The following is a 23,455-nucleotide window of genomic DNA, read 5'->3' on the forward strand; positions in this document are numbered from 1 at the left end:
TTAAAAATCGGGAAAACGCCTGCTAACACACTATTTTTGTAAGTCCTTTGTCAGTCCTCCGTAGAGTGGAATTCAGGGCTAAATGAAAATATTACTGAAAATACTTGGATGACTTATTGGAATAGCTACATCTGTATAAAAAAGCTGGATTACTCAGCCATAAAAAGGAACAAAATTGGGTCATTTGCAGAGATGTGGATGGAGCTAGAGACTGTCATACAGAGTGAAGTTAAGTCAGAAAGAGAAAAACAAATATCATATATTAACGCATATATGTGGAATCTATAAAAATGGTATAGATGATCTTACTTGCAAAACAGAAATAGAGACACAGATGTAGAGAACAAATGTATGGACACCAAGGGGGGAAAGGGGGGTGGGATGAATTGGGAGATTGGGATTGACATATATACACTATTGATACTATGTATAAAATACATAACTAACAAAAACATACTGTATAGCTCAGGGAACTCTACTTAGTGCTCCATAGTGACCTAAATGGGAAGGAAATCCAAAAAAGAGGGGATATATATATATACATATAGCTGATTCACTTTGCTGTACAGAAGAATCTAACACAACATTGTAAAGCAATGATACTCCAATAAAAATTATTTAAAAAACCCACAAAGCTGGGCTTATTATTTCCTTGACAATGGTTTTCTCCAAAAATAATGATGAATTTTAGTTTTAAATTCACTCATCAGGACAAGCACTAAAACCTAAACATCCATTAACCAGTGGTTCCACTGCAACCTTGTTCAATTCATGAATCCGGATGTAATAAAAGAAATAGCGCCTTTTGCCCTAGGTAAAGAAGGTCTTTGAAAGTAAAACAGTCAAATTCCAAAAAGGGAATAAGCCAGATTTGCCTGCTGGTTCCATTACGAGTATTTATAATTTCTTCTATTATGGCCAATAATAGGAGAATGAGAACAAGTGAAGAGAAATATTAATAATTGGTTAGTTTCAGGGTAGCAGTTAATACTTTACATTGTAAATATGGTCTTTTATGAAATGTATATGCAAATGATGTGCAGGTATTACAATAAGGCTGACTTCTGGTGAAATCCCAATGAAGGCCACAGGCAGAAGACAGTGATTTTCAAACCCACGTCTCAGATCCAAACATCTAGGGCTCTAACCCCTGTCCACTTTGAACAGACAAGTTCCACTTTTTAAAAATGTGTTTCATATAAAAGGGTTGTGAATAAGATGTCTTTCTTAAACCTCTGAACTAACAAAAGAAAAGTTCTTTACCTGATCTAGTTTTAGTAACTTGGGTAAAATCATCCTCATCCTCATCACAGCTATCACAGTTAAATTGTTGGAGGACTGTTTCTGACTGGCTTTCAGCTTGATTTGCATCTTTCTGCTTATAGAAGCTCCGAAGTGCAACAAGACGGTGATGTATTGCTGCATGCATACTTCCTGTGTCTTTGGCACTGGCCTGCAAGAGGAAAATTAAGTTGTTAAGAATATAAGTAACTTAATAATAGCCACACTTTACACATTTGTAACCTTTCACTATTAATAAGGAAGGAATTATATGGCATAAATCTAGAATATAAATAATCCTAGAAACTAAAGGGTAAAGAGCCAATTCATCTTGAACCAAATTGAATCCTAGAGCAGATAATTTTATGAGGTCCCAATTTGTGCATTTTAAACTGAGAAAATGAAATTTTGTGATTTACATTTTCTATTTGAATTTGTTTAAGACCATCCTTCCTTCACTGTGTTATACTGTAGAAAATTTTAGGGTTAGGGGGAAAAAGACTTCCATTTCCTTTACATCACTTGCTTAGACATCCCTGCAAGCTGTATAGCTCTGTAGAAAAGCAGAGCTCATTCGAATAGTCTATGATGTTGTACCATAAACACATCAGAAGTCCTTGCTTTCAGTACTTTTCTATTTTTACAGTTGCTATTAATATAAAAAATGATGGTAACAATAACATTGGTATAACATTTGCTGTTATAATATCCTTTTATTTTTTCAATCCTTATAATAAAACTTTAGGTTATTTATTCCATTTATGTTAGCAAAAGCACATAGTGCAGGTATTCAGTAAATACTTGTTTCCTCTTCCCGTTACAGATGAGAAAATTATGGCTCAGAAAGGCACAGCTTGTCTGCATTTAAACAGCTAGTTGACAGATTGGCTGGGACTTCGTTTTTGTCGTCAAAGTCAGTGCTCTTTAAGGTAACATGTCAGTGGCTTACATTTTTGTATCTTTTCACAATCTCAAAGAAAATCTGGGAAAATTTTTCTCTTTGCTAATCCTTCAGAGAGCTACCAAATATTTCAAAACCAAGAACTGAGGGTTGAATCAACTACATGCCAACTTTTGGGGAGAAGGGTCTTAAAATATGGTTTTTCTTTTGTATGTTATTAAGTTGCCTTAATTATTTTTAGGGGAAAAAATACACATTAAATAAAATATTTTTGTTTCTCATATTAATTGTTAGATATTACATAGCAGGTGTTGAGTAAATATTTGTTGACTCTTGACCAATTTAATTTTTATATTAAGTACAAGGGTGTAATTTTTCTTCAGTAGGTTAATTAATAACAAATATTGAAAATATATGTAATTGAAATATAAATACAGTTCTGCTGCCTTGACATTTTTACATTAAATTTTACATATGCCTTTCACTAGTGTATATATATATATATATATATATATATATATAATATATATATAGCCAAATTCATTCAGATGTTTTCATTCAAGAAATTCAGAACAAGAAGTAAAAGCACAATAATATATATATTTTTGGACAACAAATTTGCAATGCTTAAAAAAAATTTCCAGGAAGTACCATAAGAAAATGCTGGTGAGAATGAAAATTGGCTCAGTCTTTCTGGAGATAAATGTGTCAAGACAAGTCAAAACCTTTTCCCAAGAGAATTAACATGTATGTACATAGAGAATTCCTTGCAGAATTTATAATAATGAACACAGTAAATTGCCTAAGTATTTAACAAAATGGGATTAATGGAATAAATTATGGTACATAATAGAACAGAATTTATTTTCACCTATAAAAGAATTCTTGAAGAATGAACTACTATTTAATAACAGAAAACACTCATTTTCATTGATAAGTGAAAAGGTTACATATGTGTATTTCACAATCAAATGTTAGCTATTTAATCTTCTCAATCACTTTATAAAGTATATTATTATTGTCTTCCATTGGCAGATGAGTAAAATCAGGTTTAGGAGGGCTAAATAACTTGCCTGAAAGTCATGCAGTATGTACAGTATGGTACACATGTATATATATATACCCACACATACATGTATATACTGAAATATAGTATAAGACCAAAATGTTAATAGTGACCATCTCTGGGAGTGGAATTTTGGGTGATTTTTATTGCATTTTGTTTGCTAATCTCCAAAAATTATCCTACAGTTTAAAAAGTCGGCATGGGCCAGATGTTGAGCAGCAGAATCTAGTCATAGTTAAATCGAATCGAATCTAATCATAGTCTCAATCTCAGACAGGCTGCTTTACCCACTCAAAGACAGGGGCATCTGGCCTAGCAGAGTATCCAGTATTATCTCGCTAAATGGTAAACAGAGTTTAGACATCTTACGCTAAGATTTTAACACTCAACATCACTTATACCTAACAGTGCACTTACTGGTGGTTAATAAAACCTTTGGTTCTTCATCAGTGGGCTCTTGCCAACTTTTTTTTTTTCATTATTATATGGAAGCCAATTTACTTGTATTGTCATCTTCTACCTGAGTCACTTAGATATTCAGTCTTCTCAAGTCTTCTGAGACTCGGCCTATGGGGGAAATCCAGCCTTTTTTCTCGCCTGATTCATGTCAGCTCTGTCTGTTTTGCCTGAATCTTGTATTTGAGGTCAAGCATTCCTGCTGCCAGAACAGCTAAAGCTGTGCTCCTATTCTGTTACCTTGGAGACTGACTCATATCCAGAATTGGAATTTGCTATTGGACTGGTTGTTTTAACTTGCTAGCCCTGTGTTTTTCCATTTCTCACTGGTTCCTTTCCAGTGATTTCAAAGCCTCAATTTCAGCACGCAGTGTAAGCATCAGGGTGTGGATTCTGCTGGCCTCCTAGGAGCCAATCCTGACAGTAGTCTGTCTGGAATTTAGTAAGATTGTTGACACAATTTTAATAGTAAAGAAAAATGTAGGGGTTTGACAGCATATACCAATACAAATGTCTTGGGACCAGTACCAATTGACTGCTTTAAATTGTTGTTAATCTCTAAATTTCATGCAAAATTTAGGTCTTATATTAGACTGTAAACAACCATAATAAATGGCTGATTTTTTGCCAATGGTATACGTTATTTTAATAAAATGAAAACAACAAATAAGTGACTGCAGAGATCTATAAATATAGTAGGATAAACCTCTATCACTGAAATTTGTCACTTACCTGAATTAAAAACACTTTGATGTTATAGTCTTCTAAATCAGTAGCTGTTATTCGTAAATTTTTGTGGTTTGCTTTTTGAATCTCCATTTGAGCCCAGAGTTTACTATTGAGAATCAGCCTCAGGCTGCCTTGATTGCGCATAACTAAAATAGGAAGGTGAATTTATCAGACTTTAGAACAGTTGATTCCTTAGCCTTTCAGAGGAATTTGCCATTTTGGAAAGCAAATAAATCTGGTAGTTGTTTTTCAGACTCTGTTTTCACTACTAAATTGTAATTTAATGGACTAGATTATAATTTGGTTTCCAAATTGGGCTTTATTATGTTGGAGGACTTTTTTTTAGCTTAAATGCTAAAAATGCTATATTTTTTTACTATAATATTAAAAAATGGTTAAATTTTAGAATTCCTTTGAGGACATAATGGTCTGAAGAATATTTACCCAAGAATTGTTTACAGTGGAGAAAACTGAAACGAAAACTTTAAGCATTCAAAAAATGGAATTAGTTAAATAAATGATGGTACAGCTATTGAGGATATTATGAACTCATTACGAATACTAAAGAAAGATAATTATTAATGTAGAAAGGTGACCATGGTATACTATGCAAAAGAAAAAATCAGGTTACAAAGTAATATAAACACCATTTATCACAAATTTTTCAACGTATTGTATACGAAGTCCTCAAGAATATATTTTGTTGACAGAAACTAGCTACTACAGGAAGATAGGCCTATGAGTAATTTAATTTTTTTTCTTCTGGTCGATCCATATTTTCCATCTTCTGTAATAGACATGTATTACCTGTATAATTAAAAGAAAAGTTGTTTTGTGCATTATTTTGGCAAGTAGTGGAAGGAGTGAAATTAAACCAGAGTAGAAAACAGCTAATACCTGCCTTGGGAATGACAGTCAGGTTATTTAGAAACCTGTTTGCCAGTGCTCCTACTCTCTTAGTCTGAATTCTATTCCTTACTCACTTCTTGAGCTTGATATCTGAAACTCACCAAATATCCATTTACCAGCTTCTACTTGTGGTCTCCTCCACAAGATTTGACCACCCGATATTGACCAGTAAACCCATCCACCCCTGCCCACATCTCTGCCTGTGCTTACTTTCAGTTTGGACCTGTGAACAATGCCCAGTGTGTCTTTTGGATGCCAGAAACCTCCTCAGGCTTTTGGTTTGGCTGACCAACTTCTGACCAACACTCTGCCTGCAGGATTCAATAACCACACACATTTATTTACTTGGAAATTGACCTTTCATCCCAACCCACACACTGTGTTTAGGATGCCAAGAATAAATTACAGGGCAAATATTCTCTTTTAGAAAAACTATTCCACTTCAAAAATAAATTCATCACATTCCTTTAAATAATAATGAGATTACTATTTAGGTGTGTGCTGGGCTCGGTCATAGATGCTTTACGTGCATTATCTCACTGAATTCTCACACTCACTAAGTCATGGACTTCTATTATCTCCATGTTAAACTGATGCAACTGGGGCAGAAGGAGATTAAGTAGTTTGTCCAAGGTCACCGGTTAGTGATGGAGCCAGAACTAGAACCTGTATAGTCTTACATCAGAGCCTACTTTAAATAGGAAGTTCCTGTAGTACATTAAAAATAATATTGTTTAACTTATTGACAGCAGTCTAATTTATTGACACATAGCACATCTCCAGAAAATGATGTGTACTTATGTTGGAAAAATTTCCCTGAGAAATACTGACTCGCTTTACAAAATGATTCCTTACTTAGTCTTGACTGGAATGTTCCACAATCACTGCTTGCTGTGTCATTCAGTCTCAAAGCTCCTCTGCCCCTTTCAATCCAGGACTGTGTTGTTTTGTTGAATATAAAAAGCTTGCAGTTGATCTAAAGGACAATTTTTTAAAATGTCAAAATATAGAAAATTTTTCAAAGTGATTTCTTTCCTATGCTATAACACTTTTATTTGTCTGATATTTTACCAGAATAACCTTTGTTAATGATTTCTAAACCAGCTTTAAAATTTTACTTAGCTTCTAAAACAATACAGTTTTTGAACAGTTCAAACATTAAAAAGCAAAAAGATGTACAAAGTGAAAAGTGACCCCACCAACACTAGTTCCCCATCTACCAGTTTTCACCACCTACAACAGGTAATCACTGTTGCTAATATTTTGTTTATCCTTCTAGAGATATTTGTATGTATATACATGCCAATATGTATATATTTTTCTCCTATTTTTTCTATAAATGGTAGAATACCATAAATACTTTCTGCATCTTTCTTTTTCACTTAACAGTATATCTATATATACCAACTTTTAGATTAAACAATGTTATTTGAATCATGTCATTTATCTGAAAGTTAAGGAATCATGGAATTATTTGTACGCTTTAAAAATTTTAACAAATACAGCATCCGAACTAGCATGTGATACCACAGAGTACCATACTATAATTTAATGCTTACCAGTGGTTCTCAAATACTACTATGTACAAGAATCACCTAGATGACTCGTTAAAAATATAGCATGTCAGGGCCTCACCCCTAGTGATTACTTCAGTGAATCTGGGATTAATCTGATCTGAGAGTTATGCTGTGAGACACACTTGTACAGTAAGTGTATCAGTAGATCAAAGGGGAAGAAAATAGGAATGAAGAGAGTTTGGGATAAAGCAGATGGAGAAAGGCTAAGGGAAATCTGTGCTTTGTTGAAAATGATTAAGTTGTAGTAATTACATTTTGTATGCCTAGATTGACAGCTATACCACTCAACATTTGAATCCTAGGTGTGATACTATATACTACATCTGTGAAATTCTTGATTCATGTGAAATTCAAAACTTATTTAAAAGAACCTTTAGGATAAACAACAAGGTCCTACTGCATACCACAGGGAGCTATATTCAATATTCTGAGATAAACCACAATGAAAAAGAATCTAAAAAAGAATGTATATATATGTATAACTGAGTCACTTTGCTGTACAGCAGAAATTAACACAACATTGTAAATCAGCTCTACTTCAATTTAAAAAAAGGAACTTTTAAAGGAAAACAAAAAAACTTTTTATTATCTTGACCTGAAATCAATTCATCTTATCTGCATTTTTAACTTTCAGTGTAAATAGAATTTTATATCATATGATAACAACAAATTATAAAAGCTGACATGAAAAGTGTAAAACATAGGTTGTTTTAAGACAGGGTCCTTGGTTGTCTTCTTTCTAAGGGACTAACAGGCATGGTTGTAAAGACAGCAATCCATTTTCCTGCAAATTACACATACAAATGTAAGAATACAACAAAATATTGGTTTAATCCTTGGAAGCCTGTAACATTTTTACTTAAGCAGCTCAGTCTTTCTGAAAAGTATACTTCTGCCTTTATTTTTCAAGCTGTCTCTGCTAAGGATAGCTTATTCCACACGTGGAGGTGCGGCCAGGAAGAGCAATACATGATGCACAGACCTTTAACACACTGTGTTCTGTCTCCTCCCCGGTTATGACATCAATTTTCTCCAGCAAACATTTTGGTGATGGTTTAGAAGAGAAAGCAGCAGCTGATTCAGTTAGGGGTATATTCTTAAGAGAGTCTGTTCCTGAGAGAAAATAGGGGGAAAGAACACATAAAACGCCCCATTTTCCCTACCGTGAAAGTTCTTTCTTGCCCCTGTTAACAGGCATGTAGCCTTAGCTTTTTATAACAATGAGTGTTTCCAAAAAATCAAACTGCTTGAGTTGAGGCAGATCTCTTTAACGATCTCCCATATCATTAAGTCAGACAATTATTAAAGCTTATATATCATGTTTATATGCTTTAATCTTCACCAAACATTTTAAAACACTGGGCTATTGTTTTTGTATTTTATAGATATTAAACAAATGACATGGAAAAACAGGAAATACACCAGTTGAATCAGATGTTTTACAAATGAAATAATTCTTACTTGAGTTTGGAGAGTTGATAGGAAATTTTAAAGTGAATTTGAATGGTTTTTCCTTGATGTATGAATCATTTTCAAGTTGAGGCTGAGTGAGTTTTTGAGTACCCTAAGTGGGGGAAAAAGATGTATTACTTAATTTTATCCCCATATATTTGCAGTAAGCCAAGAGATACTTTTGTTCTTCTCAGGGTGGCAAACAAACCCAACAGCTCTGTTTTTGTTTTGGGCTCCTTTTGTGCTGAACAGAGAATTCCTCCCCATTATTAGAAGACCTTGGTTCTGATCTCAGGAAACAATCTAGTTACCACCAGCCTACTTCAGGTGGCATCTAGTTCCAGGGGCAATGGGGAAGCTTTTCGAGACCCCAAAGGAGGTAGCAGCTGTTACGTGCTACCACCACACTAACCTGATGCCCAGAAGGAGGTGCAACTGTTGTCACTTTTTCAAGGTATTTCAGTATTCCCAAGAATCCACTCTTTCTATCCAGTTCATTTAAAAAATTAAAAAGTTATCCAAAGAACCCACTAGCTGTCTCAGATCATCACTACAGAAGGAATCCTAACTTTTCCTCTAAGACAATTTTTGCCAACAATCACTTTTTAAGGCTGCGTACCTGGGGATTCGCACATGTGTTGTAATCAATGCCTGTGTGAAAAAAGACCAAGTGATTTCCATGCCATTTATAACCTCCTGTACAGCCCCCTGCAGAGATCCCTGCAGAACAGGGAGAATTGGACAATACTTCAGAACTTAGGTTTATATCTTTTCCCTTACTAATTCAAGATTCTTTCACATTATTTAACTGGACATCAAGATAATCTGTTAAAATTGGTAGAGATGGGTGTAACTATTTCCATTTTAAGAAAACAGAAACTAAAGCACAGAAAGTTTAATGACTCACTCTAAAAGCACATGGTCAGCAAACAAATCAGGAGGGCATCCTGGCCCCCAAATCATACAGCCACAGGATTACAGGATTAACTAGAGGACAAACACAGGTGATCTCTACAGCTCCTGCTATCCTAGCATGTTATCAGCTTAAGGAGACAGGAAGCTCAGGTTCCTTTGTAAGTCAAAGTTGAAGTGCCCATAGGAAATGCACACAGGTACCTACCTCCTCACACCAAATCTATAATTCCCACTGTAGTTCATTTGTATAGGTATCTCTCTCTTTCCCCTTACTGGACTATAAACGTCTCTAGAGGACAGGGTCTTCTTTAGCTTTGCATAACCACTTACCCAGGTGGTTTTCAATCCTGGCTGTATATTCAAATCACCTGACACCTGGCCTCACCCACAGAGATCCAGATCTAATTCGTTAGGGGCGATGACCAGGCATAAGAAGTCCTCTGAAGGCTCACCAGATGCTTGTAATATGCCACCAAACTTGAGACCAATGCCAATGCTTTATATATCATAAGAACACAATCCATGTCTGTTAACTGAGTTGAATGTTAAAGTTGATCCCGTGAGGTTTGAAGAGTATTTTATTTGTGTCTGTGACATCTTACAGAAGCTGTGACTAATCTAGAATAAATGTGCCTAAATATATTGCCTGGAAGTTGGTCCATTCTGGTTCAGATCCAAACCAGAGCTGTGGGTCAACAGCTCTAGGATTGCTGGAGCTGACCTTCATCTTGGGAGTGGCAGAAGGGTGCCTCAAAGCTGAGAAGCTGTGATACTTCTCTTGGAATTGGGGTTAAGCCTGAGGCAGGTGTAGAATAAGCTAGATCTTAAAAGTAACTGATTTGTGAAAGCCCTTAAAATCTTGGAATAAACAGGCCTCATGAGTTGGTGGTCCTTTTGTTATTCTGAGCCCTTGCACAGGTTTTAAAATCTGTACATCCTCTGTGGGATTCTTCACGTAACTAATAGCCCTGAGACAAGCTAGCTTCCTTGTCTTGTCTCAGCCAAGATTCTGGTCTGGGTGAAAGTGGAAAGAGTATAAAGATGTGTTGGACCAGATAAAACCATGGGCACATTTGCTGCACAGCTTCCCCTTGGCTGTATAATTCCCCACAGTAGATCACGCTCTGTTTTAGAAACGTGCCCTATGGAGGACAGAGCAGCAACTGCCTCACGTAGGAGGACGCTCAGTATTAATTAAGGATGATGGAAATAATAATCAGGGGGTTCCACTTGGCAAGTACATTCTCCTAGGCAAGTAAAAGGCTATGATTTTCCTCTTACAGCTAGCAAAAAAAGTTATAATAATGCTTTTCAGTGTAAAAGCTTGAAGGGGAAAGTTGTGGTTAATGAGAAAAATTTGGCAAATGATTTTAAATGCATCTTGTTATAAAAAATGCTATTGAAAAACTGTATTAAAATATCATGACCAGTTGAGTTTATCTAACTATTGCAGACAGTTCTGGGATTTCCTTGGGTACCTCTGGTTTAATGCAAGTCAAAGAAGTATTTAATATTTCTTATCAGTAATAATGTTATAATTATACAATTCCCTTCCTCTGTGGTTCTTGTCTATTATTTTAACAACCAGAACTTGCTTCCCAGGAGAACCTTTCCAGTTAAAGACAGGAAATGTGCCTTTGAACTCAGGAGTTAAAAAGTATGCTCCAATTTAACATTGTCTTAATTAATTTGCCTTCAGAAATTTGAAGTGACAGCTCTCTATATAATAATAGAAACATTTGCCAAAATCTTACCAAAACTCTTTCTACCATGTTTTCTCCAAAAACGAAATCAGAACTGCAGCTTTTAAAAGAATACTTATCTTCATTTGGTTGACATCTAAGGAAAAGAAATAAGCATTTGCTATTTTAAATATAGTAGCAATGAATATAGCCATTTTAAACGTTAGCACATGACATAATCAGACGATTTAATAGATTTATGTAAAGCATAAAAACATCTGCTAACTTTTGTTTATCTGAAGTTAATGAGAAATGACGGAAAAATTGAGATAGGTACTTCTAGGGATGCTATTCAAAATATTTGACAGCTGTTACAGCACTGGCCAAGACCAGTCCAAACAGGCTGTGTGATCAACAGGGGAGCTGCCCAGCCCTTATCTTTTTGCTTTTCCAGCACTGACTCGTCTCCAGTCTCCAGTCTCCACTCTCCTCTTCCCCAACTGGCCAATGCTTTTAGCGATCCAAGGTCTCAGGGCAAAAGCAAAGCCAATCTATCTTCTCAGTTATACTTGAGTGTGCAGTGGTTTAATTTGGTTTTTCCCTCCCAGAAACTTTTTTTTAGTGTTTTAAGTGTTTTGCATAATGAGAAACTCAAAGACATGCAGCCCTCTCTTTGTTGGCAGATGGACTCCGGGATCTCTATTGCATCCCCAGTGTGCACAGTAGGTAAGGGCTGAGGTACCTGCGTGGGCCCTAATCGCGAGTCCAGAATGTCCACGGCTAGTTGTAATCTTCTCTCAGATCAAACATGCCCTCATCACTGGTGATGCTAGTAAATATTAACTTTCATTTTGCATATTTCTACTGCTTTCTTTGTTGTCTATCCAACCTATGTTAATAAATAATAATGCCAGAAATAATTTAAAAGAGGGGAAAGAAAGAATGCCAAGGAAAGGCTAATCTATTAGCCAATAATTAATGCCTAACTAAATAAAAATTTAGCTGTACCTATTTGAAACATACTTACCCAAGTCAACAAGACAATAGAGATGATCCAATATCAATATGATAATATTTAAATATTAGAGATGTTTTAAAAAGCATTTTAGATTTGTATATTTATAAAATCTCCTTTCAAACAGAAATCTTGACAATTTATCTGTACAATGTCAGAAAATTTTTTCCCGGAAATGGTTATAATGATAAAAGAAAGCAAGAATGAAAGAACAACACCTGTTTCCCCATCACTAACTTACCCTACTGATGTAGGACCTAAAAAATTCTGGTTAGTAGACAGCTGGACTGAAATTCTGGCACTTGGTAAATTTTCACTTAGCAAATAGGAGTTCTCCTCAGAAATCTGAAAGAAAAAAAAATCCATCAAAAAGTTCATTTAAACTGCCTTACTAGATATATAAATGTGTTGAAAACTTACTTTGTTCAAGTACTACCCTAAACATTTTATATACATTATTTCATAAGCTCCTCAGAACAACTCTATACACTTTGTACTTCTATTAAACACATTTTACAGGTAAGTAAACTAACCTAACAAGCTTAAATAATGGGGGCAGGCCTGGGCAACAAGGAAAGGGAACTGACATTCGAGCCTGGGTCTGCCTGACACCAGAGACTGAGCACGAACATTCACCACCTCCTTTTGTTACTTTTACCTCTTTAGCCAAGTGGAGTTAATTCTCATTTCTAGATTAGTAAATATCTCTCGGGACTATTTAATCCCTGGAAACACCCTAAGAGCTTCACCATCATGGCCACCCAGGGTGAGAGAAAACTCCATCTCTTCCTCTAGAAACTTCCGACTGGTAACTAAATCAGTTAGTTACTCCATCTGATGTGTATATACATATGCACCTTACCTGCATTAATGTATAAATGAAGGAGTGAGCAGTTTTATTTTTTTTTTTTTATTTTTTCACACACACACACTGTATTTTATTTTTACAAGAGATAAATAGACTGACACCAAGCATTGTACATGGATGACCACAACAAAAGCAACCATGATTGCAATTACCAAACATGAAACACACTCATACTATGTCATAATATTGACATTCAGTCCGGTAATCCTCCACTGTAACAGCTCCTTTACTTTGCAGTGAAAATTGATTTGTATATTCTTTGCCTCTGAGTCCTTGTGGGATTTTTTTTTTTTTTTTTAATTCAGACAGAAAGTCACAAAAATTATACTCATCCTCATCAGTAGAGTGAGCAGTTTTAGAACTGGAAGGAACCCTATCAGTTATCTAATCTAGTGTCCTCAGTGTTTTGTGGACACATCCCTTCCTCCACCAGGGATTTTCAGAGATGTTGCAGGGACTTCCTATCTTTAAAGGTAAATGGGGTCTGTTTCTACTTTAATTTTATATCAATCAATAAAAATAATTTTGAGTATTTTTCCCTTCGTAACAGAATTTGAGAGCTGAGAAATATGTGTCAAGAGAGTATGTGCCGTTGGTTAGCAAAGATCAAAGTACATGCTTATGACTCAGTCACTCAGATGATTTATCTCAGCCAAAATGGTAGTTTTTAACTCTATGTTGGTTGAGATAGTTGTTGTTAGGCATATATTATTTGAATTATATTCAATAAGTGACCAAAATTTATGACAGGATGAATGAAAATTGCTCTAATTTTGATATACAAGTTAATAAAGATCATAAAAATAAGTGTTCTATAAAATTCACCTACAGATAATTCTTACTAGATCTATAAATTATATCATTTTGTCAGAATTCTGACATAGCATCTTATTTTTTTAATTTTTTAATTTAATTTTATTTTTTTATACAGCAGGTTCTTATTAATTATCCATTTGACATAGCATCTTATATATAGTTTGATCTTTAGATCTTCAAAAATCATCATTCAATGGAGAAAATTCAATGATGGGCATATATCCAATTAGGCTTTTCACTTATTAGGAATAAGTTCTATTTATGCCCTTAATAAGTTATTCAAGATGAAATGCTTATAAACAATAGCCTGAAAATTTATCTTATGCTTTATTTTTATTTTGTTACAAATTTTATTTTAAATACATGCAATGCAGGATTTCAAAAAATCATGGCAAAAATAAATATTGATCAACTTTTGATATAATGTGCAATAAAAATTTTAATCTATAATTTACAGAACATGCCATTCCAAAATCAAAAGCAATGTAATAACATTTTAGAAATTAGTCAACACATCATACTTTTTCTTACATACTTTAAAACAAATTAAACAACATGCATCACTCCTTAAATAGGTAAAGAATTTATGTAATATGGTGATGACTATATTTAAGTGAAAATGTTTAATAAAATACTGATTTGAAATTTAAAATATGTTATACCTAAAAGTCACATCATATATCATGCATAAATGATGAAATGATTTTTAAAATTCATAATGGGTCTCATGAAATCATGTCTTAACAAAGAAAAAGATTTGGAAATATAAAAATGATGGCAAATGCTGACCAAGTTCAACTCCCTCACTTCACTGATAAAAAAGAGAAGGTTGGGTGCTTTGTCTAAGAATGCAGACACAGTTAGATAACAGTAAAGGTAGGATTAGTACCAATCGGATTATTTTCACTGAATTGATTAAATGATTGGTATTTTAACACTTCCATGTGTCACTGTCCTCATGTTCAGTCTGGGAAAAAAAACAAAACCAGGTGATCAACCCTCAATAGTTTAGCTGGAAACAAATGACTGATGGAATAACTCTCAAATTCCACCCTATTGATCCTGTGTTCCCTTCCTCTCAAGTGTCTGCTTCTGGAAGACACAGATAGAACTATAGCAACAGAATATCCCCAAGCCCATATCTGCATGGCCTGAGTAAAATGAATATCTCCTTCGAAAGGCCCACAGCAAGTGATTCAGTTGGAAGAGAGAATTTGTTTCTGTCTCCAGAGGCTTCCCAAGCCCTCCCAATTACACTGTGGAGGTAGTTCGTTACTCCTGTTTCCATGAAGATGGGTCTGGAATGGAAGCCACGCTAGTATGTCCACCAGTTGGAAGATACAAAAATCCCTTTCCTTTTTTTGACGTCTGACTCCTGGCCCCTGCCACCGCATTGCTCCCTATTCTCACATGGGATCAATGCACCAGAACAAGACCCCAAGGGTCCCCACTGCACAGGACTCAGCTTTACAGCTTAGGAGATACCACAAGACTTGTTCCTGGGAGCAACCCTCTAGTTTAAGAGGACAAGTTTAATAAGGTTACTGAGGGCTTTTGGCTATCTTGTCCAGCTGTTTTTCCAGCCTGGTAGCTGCTTCAGCAACAGAACAAAGGTCAGGCAGCCCCTAATTCTGGATATGGGGGCCCGCAACAATCTACCAAAAGAAGGATGGGAAACTGAGGTCAGTCCTACCATAGGAGGTTTTCTTACCTTATTTTTGTTTTTTTCTCTACTCTTGCAGGATTCCAACACATCGTGTCCAAATGATTTTCTTACTTTTATACACTTTTGAGTTTGAGGTGGCTGCAAGATAGCAGGTCTTAGAACATGTTCAGAATGTTTCACAGGACCTTAAAAGAACAGAATTAAAGGGTCAATATATCTTTGGTGAAATACTTTTCCTCTCTATTTTTTTACTAATTTAATGCTAATTTTCTAAAGTCATGATTAAACGAGGGGTTAATGTTAACTAATCAAAGTCAAAATAGCCAGTGAGCTGCCTAGTACTTTCTTCCTGCCTACCTTTTACCCAGTAACTATTCATTTTGATCATGGGACTTAGCTTACCAAATGCTTTCCTTCATGTTTTGTCACTCAACCACCATACCACCATACACACACACAGAGATTAAGATATGGATGGTAAAACAAAATTTCTGAGGTTCTTGTAATAAAGAGAAGCTACATACCTTGTTCTGCACTGTTCATATCAACATTCCTTTGCACAAAAGTTGATGTCATAAAAACATTGTTTTTCTTCACTGTAAAAAACATGTTTACAAAAATTTTTAAACCTATTGTCAGTTTCTACTGTTTTAACGGTCTTGCACTGAACTCACCAGTAGATGTCGCTGTTGGCACTAACAGAGTAGTAGGCAGCGCTCATGAGAGCACTGATTCTGCTAAAAACGTGTGATGGCAAGATGAGTTTCGCTACAATCTTTTTACTCTCAGAAAAATAAGTGAAAATTAGGTCACAAGTGAAATAGACAGTTTTCTTTAGAATCATGAAATTGAGTACTGAGAGAAATTCTACAGATTATAAAATCTGAATTGGTAGTGAACCATCTGTGTGCATTAATATATATTTCTTATAGAATGTTATAAAACTGTTAGCAAATTCTGCCCCTTCCCCACTCTTTAATGATACCCGGAGACAGAAGTGAAGATGACCATTATTCTAGGCCATTTTTCTATGAAGTGAATTGATGGGATAAGACTGTGGTCTTGGCTGCAAGAATAGAATTATAGGCATACCAAAGAGATATTGCTGATTGGGATCCAGACCACTGCAATAAAATGAGTATCACAATAAAGTGAGTCACACAAATTCTTTGGTTTCCCAGTGCATATAAAAGTTACGTTTACACTATACTGTAGTCTGTTAAATGTGCAATAGCAATATATGTATCTTAATTTAAAAATACTTTATTGCTAAAAAAATGCTGACCATCATGTGAGCCTTCAGAGAGTCATAATCTTTTGGCTGGTGGAGGGTCTTGCCTCAATGTCGATGGCTGCTGACTGATCAGGCTGATGGTTGCTGAAGGCTGGGGTGACCGTGGCAATGTCTTAACATAAGACAACAATGAAGTTTGCAGCATCAGTTGACTTTTCCTTTCACGAATGATTTCTCTGTAGCATGCAATGCTCTTTGATAACATTTTACTCACAGAACTTCTTTCAACATTGGAGTCAGTCCCCTCAAACCCCCAACTAAGTTTATTCTAAATCCTTTGTTGTCATTTCAACAATCTTTGTAGCATCCTCACCCGGACTAGATGAGCAGGGAACCACTTTCTTTGCTCCTCTGTGAGAAGCAACTCCTCATCTGTTCAAGTTTTATCATCAGATTGCAGCAATTCAGCCACATCTTCAGGCTCCACGTCTAATTCTAGTTCTCTTGCTATTTCCACCACATCTGAACTTATTTCCTCCACTGAAGTCTGGAACCCCTCAAAGTCATCCATGAGGGTTGGAATCAACTTCTTCCAAACTCCTGTTAATGTTGGTATCTTGACCTCTTCCCATGAATTACTAATGTTCTTAATGGCAGCTAGAATGGTGAATCCTTTCCAGAAGGTTTTCAAATGCCTTTGTCCAGATCCAACAGAGGAATCACTATCTATGGCAGCTATAGCCTTACAAAATGTACTTCTTAAATAATAAGACTTAAATGTCAAAATGACTCCTTGATCCATGGGGTGAAAAGTGGATGTTGTGTTAGCAGGCATGAATGACATTAATCTTGTTTTACATCTCCGTCAGAGCTCTTGAGTGACCAAATATATTGTCACTGAACAGTAATATTTTGAAAGGAATCTTTTTCTGAGCAGTACGTCACAACAGTGGGCTTAAAATATTCAGCAAACCATGTTGTAAACAGGTGTGCCATCATCCAGGCTTTGTTGTTCCATTTATAAAACACAGGCAGAGTAGATTTATCATAATTCTTAAGGGCCCTAAATTTTCAGAATGCTAAATAAGCACTGGGTTCTATTTAAAGTCTCCAGCTGCATTAGCCCCTAACAAGAGAGTCAGCCTGTCCTTTGAAACTTTGAGGCCAGGCATTGACTTCTCCTCTCTAGCTATGAAAAGTCCTAGATGGCATCTTCTTCCAGTATAAGGCTGTTTCGTCTACACTGAAAATCTGTTGTTTAGTGTAGCCACCTTCATTAATGATCTGAGCTAGATCTTCTGGATAACTTGCTGCAGCTTCTGCATCAGCGCTTGCTGCTTCACCTTGCACTTTTATGTTATGGAGATGGCTTCTTTCCTTCAACCTCATGAACCAACATCTGCTAGCTTCAGACTTTTCTTTTGCAGCTTCCTCAACTCTCTCAGCCTTTACAGAACTGAAAAGAGTCAGGGCCTTGTTCTTGATTAAGCTTTGGCTTGAAGGAATATTGTGGCTGGTTTGATCTTCTCTCCAGACCACTAGAACTTTCTCCATATCAGTAATAAGTCTGTTTCACTTTCTTATCATTCACGTGTTCACTGGAGTAGCACTTTCAATTTCCTTCAGGAACTTTTCCTTCACAGTCACATATTTGCTAACCATTTGGTGCAAGAGGCCTAGTTTTTGGCCTATCTTGGCTTTAGACATGCCTTTCTCACTAAACTTAATCACTTCTAACTTTTGATTTAAAGTGAGAGACATGTGACTCTTCCTTTCACTCAAACACTTAGAGGCCACTATAAGGTTATTAACTGGCCTAATTTCAATATTGCTGTATCTCAGGGAATAGGGAGGCCTGAGGATAGGGAGAGGGATGGGGGAGCAGGCTGGTTGGTGGAGCAGTCAACATACACATTTATTAAGTTGGCCATCATAACTTATATGGTCATGGTTTAAGTACCCCCCCAAAATTACTATTACAATAGTAACACCTAAGATCACTGATCACAGATCACCATAACAGGTATAATAATAATGAAAATGTTTGAAATATTGTGAGAATTACCAAAATATGACACAGAGACACAAGGCAAGCAAATGCTGTTGGAAAAGTGGCACCCATAGACTTCCTTGAGGTATGGTTGCCACAAACTTTCAATTTGTAGAAAATGCAATACCTGTGAAGCTCAATAAAACGAGGTATGTCTGTACTACACATCTCAAAGAGATCACCTCTTGGTTGCAAATTGCAGAAATAGCAACCTTTGAGCGTTGGATTAAAGGAGATGAGAAAAGAATAAGGATTGCTTCTTTGAGGTATTATAAATGTTGAGGTAGAATAGCTTCTCTAATTCAAAGTTCAATTACATGGTTTTTATGATCTTTATTATTGAAAAGTAACACTGAATGGGCCATTTAAAATTGTACTATTTGTCTCCATTCCAACAGCGCCAAGATTCTGCATAACATAAAATGGGATGTGCTTGGTAATATCAGTGGGTTTTTTATTCATTCTTTTTGTATGTGTGTCTGATTTTTAGAAAATGAATTGAAGCAGTTATCCAGATAATTTAAAGCCATCCCTTTACTTTACGCACAAATACAATAAAACAAATCCTCTGGGATTAAGACCCCTATTCCTCTTAATGTCTGTAACTTGTCAGGCAGATATAGATGGGGCTTATTGAACTAGAACCTATCTCTACTGTATGTGAAAGGTGTCTGACCATATTGTTGCTCAGTCACGCTTGGAATTGTTAATAAGAATATAAATTCATTAGTTTGAAAACTCTGTGGTTCCTGGGTAGAATCCACTAAAAGGAAGTGAATAGCTTGTATTTTCTGTTTCTTGTGGTAAGCTTAACTCGGAAAAGGCAGTTGGTTGTTCAGTAGATACAAAAATATACAAGAATACAAATCATAATCTTGACGTAGAGCATGTTTCAACCATTTCAAATATTTTATTATGATAAAATAGTTTTACTTAGCAAAGTATTACAAATTTCAAATAAAAAGATGTAATGCTTTAATTAGTGAAAAATTCAAAAGGAATCATATTCTAAACTTTAGAATATAAATTTAAAGCATAAACTTTGAGAATCTACACATAGTTATATATTTTGAGTACTACATATATTATAAACTGTAGAGATGGACAATAATAAGGAAAATAAAGCAAGTTACTACATTTTATAGGGCTACCTTACATAAAATAATGCTATCATAAACATGAAATCCTAAAAAACGTAATCAAGCTTAAACTTTCTACCAGAAATAAACAGATAGACTGTCTAGACTTGTGGGGCTGGAATTCAGAAGGTATTCTTCCATGCATACTTCGCTAAGGCCCCTATTTTATTTGCCACTAAAATGTCAGAGTTTTATAGTAGCCGAAAAAGAAAACTCATCATGAATAAGAATGAATTTTGAAAAGTCAGAGTGTCAGGCTTGAGGTTCTAAGAAGTTCTTTATTACCTGGCCCAGAAGGGGGGAAGGTCAGTAGATCCGTGAAGGATGATGATCTTAGTCGCTTCTGGGACAAGGTTGATGCTAAAAGCAGATTGCAAACTGGAGTCAATAAGGAAGTGGGTTTTGTTTTTCTTTTGATTTGGATTTTTGCTGTTTTGGAAAATTTTCTTTATCACCAGATTAGAAAAATCTTTGTATTTTTATCAATTAAAAATAAAGAGTGCCTCTGGTGAGAATTATATCAATTCAGTAAATATTTACATGTTCATTGTGTGTAAGACACTCTATCAGGCATGAAGATGACCTCAAGGAACTCTCAGTGGAGGAGACAGACATATACATAAATAGCTGTATGACGCAGCAGAGGGCAGTGTGATCTATCATAAAAGGAGTCACCAGAGTGCTTTGAGTGTAGGAGAGAGGCAAACTAAGTTAATGGTTTATTCAAAACACAGCATATGATAAAGTTCTTAGAATAAAGTGTTTTTTTAAAAGCAGACATCTGTTTATTTAAGTAGATGTTTACTTAGGAGGAAATAGCAGTTTCCCCTAATTGTAAAGCTAATACATGCTTAATGCAGAAACTTTGTGAACACAGCAAAATACAAAGTTCGGAGTGGGGGGGTGGAGCGGGGGGGGGGTTGGGGGGGGCGGTGGGGTGGACAGGGGAACCAAATCACTTGTAATCCCATTACCTAAGATAACCATTGCCAACACTGTGGTTTATATCCTTTCAGTCTTTTTTCCAATGTTGATTAATTGAATTTTTAAATAATAACTCACTGTGCAATTCATTTATAGACTGCTATTTTCATACAACAATATATTATAAACACTATCAATGGGTAGATTTTTAAACATTACCTGTTTGAAAAGTCCCTTAGTAGTATCACACTCAGAGTAAACATAACAGTGAACACTCAACAGTCAAGGCTATACCTACCTCCTTGGGACTGAGAATCTGTAGTATGCAAAGTAAAAGATGAAGACCGGACACGCTTTCTTGAAGAATCATTACATTCTGTAAGAAATTCAATGTGAAGGGTAAAACTGATTGCAATAACAAATTAGCCTCAATCCATGATATGAGAGGAGAAACAGAATTTCCTTTTCTCTAGATATATCATCATTTGACAATGTGTTAATTCCTGAAGCACAGTGTTAGATATTGGGGTTAATAACTTGGTGATTATAAACCGATAGGCATATCATCCTACTATGAAACAATTAGAAACAAGTGGCTTTGGCAAGAAGTTGCGTACAAATTCTGAGATTGCATAGAGAATGCTTTTGGAAGGTTGAAGTACAGGCAGTGGAGAATCATGGGATTTTAGCGTTGTTAACATCAGTGTTCTCAAAGACCTACATGTCATCTTTCAAAACAGGAGCCAGTCTACTTGCATGTTTAAAAACAAGAAAAACCATTCGATTTTACATTGTCTGTGCCACATGCCAAAATGCTTGTGCCTCCTTATTTCTTTGCATAAAGATTGCTTTTGAAATACAGGATACAAATCATTACCATGTTCTGCTGCTTCATACGGGGTGTCTTCTGCAGGTCTCTGGAAGGAAACAAAGCTACCGGTGAGAGCTGAGTGTCTGCTGTTTTCAAATCAGACTTTCACCCTGTCACTTCATAAGAGAATTCTCCGAAGCCAGGTCTATTCAGCTAGGCTAGGAAAAGCTGCTCACCTTCACTCACTAGGAGTTGAGTTTTTCTTTAGTTAGTTTTGTGGGTAGTAGGGTAAATTACCTCCATAAGTAAGAATGAATAACAAGAAAATACTAGTTAAGCTAAAGTGAGAATGCTACTAATGCTATCGTTTGTCTTTCAAAGCAAGTGATTTTAATATGATGCTCAAAAAGCAAATAGAGTCCTTAAGATTTCTTTTGAATCATATATTGCAGTTTAGAACTTATTTTATATCCAGTTTTAAGCTAGGTCAGTGGTGGGAAACGCATGATGAGCCTTAGCCCTCCTAATCTCTTTCAGCCCCTCCCCTTTCCCAGTCACTCCAAAAAAAAAAAAAACCAGATAATTTGGTAAAAATGGCATGTTATCCATAGTTTCAAGATAAGGCCTCTGGCTTCCCATTTCAGCCAAATTGCTGTCATTAAATCCCTACGATGTAAATATTCTGGAGTTACTACTCCTCTAAGTGAAGAACAGAGGATAAATTTATGCAGCAGTGATATCATTTAGTATAGCTAGCTTCTCGAAATACAATCTTGTCAAAGTAAAAATCAAAGAGGGACTTCCCTGGTGGTGCAGTGGTTAAGAATCCGCCTGCCAATGCAGGGGACACGGGTTCACTCCCTGCTCCGCGAAGATTCCACATGCTGCGGAGCAACTAAGCCTGTGTGCCATAACTACTGAGCCTGCGCTCTAGAGCCTGTGAGCCACAACTACTGAGCCAACGCGCCGCAACTACTGAAGCCCACGTGCCTAGAGCCGGTGCTCCTCAACAAGAGAAGCCACTGCAATGAGAAGCCCGTGCACCGCAACGAAGAGTAGGCCCCGCTCACCGCAACTAGAGAAAGCCAGCACACAGCAAAGACCCAACGCAGCCAAAATAAATAAATACCTTAAAAAAAAAAATCAGACAAAGTAAAGTAACTTGATCTTACCTTAAAAGTTTGTTTTCTCTTTTCAAAAACAAATATTGGTTTAGCAATGACAGATTTTTCTGTAAAAGTAAAAGAACATGCAAGAAATCAAACAATACTCTGACATTTCTAACACCAACTACAAATATTTGAAGATTTTTTGGTTTTGTATTTTTCCCTGCCTTTGGGTAAAATCCAAACTGTTTTACATGAATGCTGTAAATCGCATATTTACAAATGATTTTAACAATTAATTAGAGAAATAAATATTTGGGGAAAGTGATAGTAATATGTTTCCATAAATAGAGAGATCATCCCATTAGAAGAACAACCTTTAAGTGTTTAAGGAAAACAAAGTACGATTACCTGCATTTGGAAACTCATCGTGACATAGTGATTAACAGCCTTACTTTTAGAATAAAACATTTCAAAGGATGAAAAATCTCATCTGAGAATAATACTTCTACTTGGTTTGGATCTCAAAATATAAATGGTACAGATGTACTTAAATGATCCAGGAATCATTCATATTTCCTTGACTGGTCATATACTAAGTCATGTTTTCAATATTTAGACTAAGAATCAGTCTCAAACAGTATTGCAAAGTAGGTAGTTTGTCTTCAGCCCTGCCAACCTTATTAATCTTTTATATTTTCCTATCTTAGGTAAGGATAGAAAGGAACTCATTCACTCTAGGGTATAAATGAGTGATAACAGCATTAAATGTCAGCACTCTAGAATTCTTAGGGAAGATTATATGGTTGTTAAAAGCTTAGAGGGGCTCAGGAGTTAGGGAGGCATGTGCTCAAATAT

At 35.8% G+C, this 23,455-nt stretch overlaps 1 protein-coding gene across 3 annotated transcripts in view; it reads right to left on the bottom strand.

The window, feature by feature from the left end:
* The window catches only part of RANBP3L (RAN binding protein 3 like), a 47,919-nt gene that overhangs the window by 2,444 nt on the left and 22,020 nt on the right, over positions 1-23,455 (bottom strand). Inside the window, exons 2-14 of one of the 3 annotated variants that reach the window (XM_059916242.1) lie at positions 22,664-22,722; positions 21,558-21,597; positions 20,979-21,056; positions 20,042-20,116; positions 15,858-15,929; positions 15,379-15,518; positions 12,225-12,328; positions 11,041-11,125; positions 8,381-8,483; positions 7,902-8,032; positions 6,198-6,318; positions 4,437-4,579; positions 1,264-1,453 (exon numbers count right to left, since the gene is read on the bottom strand). In XM_059916242.1, the coding sequence (XP_059772225.1) occupies positions 1,264-1,453; positions 4,437-4,579; positions 6,198-6,318; positions 7,902-8,032; positions 8,381-8,483; positions 11,041-11,125; positions 12,225-12,328; positions 15,379-15,518; positions 15,858-15,929; positions 20,042-20,116; positions 20,979-21,056; positions 21,558-21,597; positions 22,664-22,722 (1,341 nt within the window). The remainder of the gene's footprint in view (positions 1-1,263; positions 1,454-4,436; positions 4,580-6,197; positions 6,319-7,901; positions 8,033-8,380; positions 8,484-11,040; positions 11,126-12,224; positions 12,329-15,378; positions 15,519-15,857; positions 15,930-20,041; positions 20,117-20,978; positions 21,057-21,557; positions 21,598-22,663; positions 22,723-23,455) is intronic. The other 2 variants (XM_059916243.1, XM_059916244.1) reach the window with 2 other exon arrangements.

The sequence above is a fragment of the Balaenoptera ricei genome, chromosome 3 (assembly GCF_028023285.1).
Source record: "Balaenoptera ricei isolate mBalRic1 chromosome 3, mBalRic1.hap2, whole genome shotgun sequence".
In the NCBI taxonomy this organism is placed as follows: Eukaryota; Metazoa; Chordata; class Mammalia; order Artiodactyla; family Balaenopteridae; genus Balaenoptera; species Balaenoptera ricei.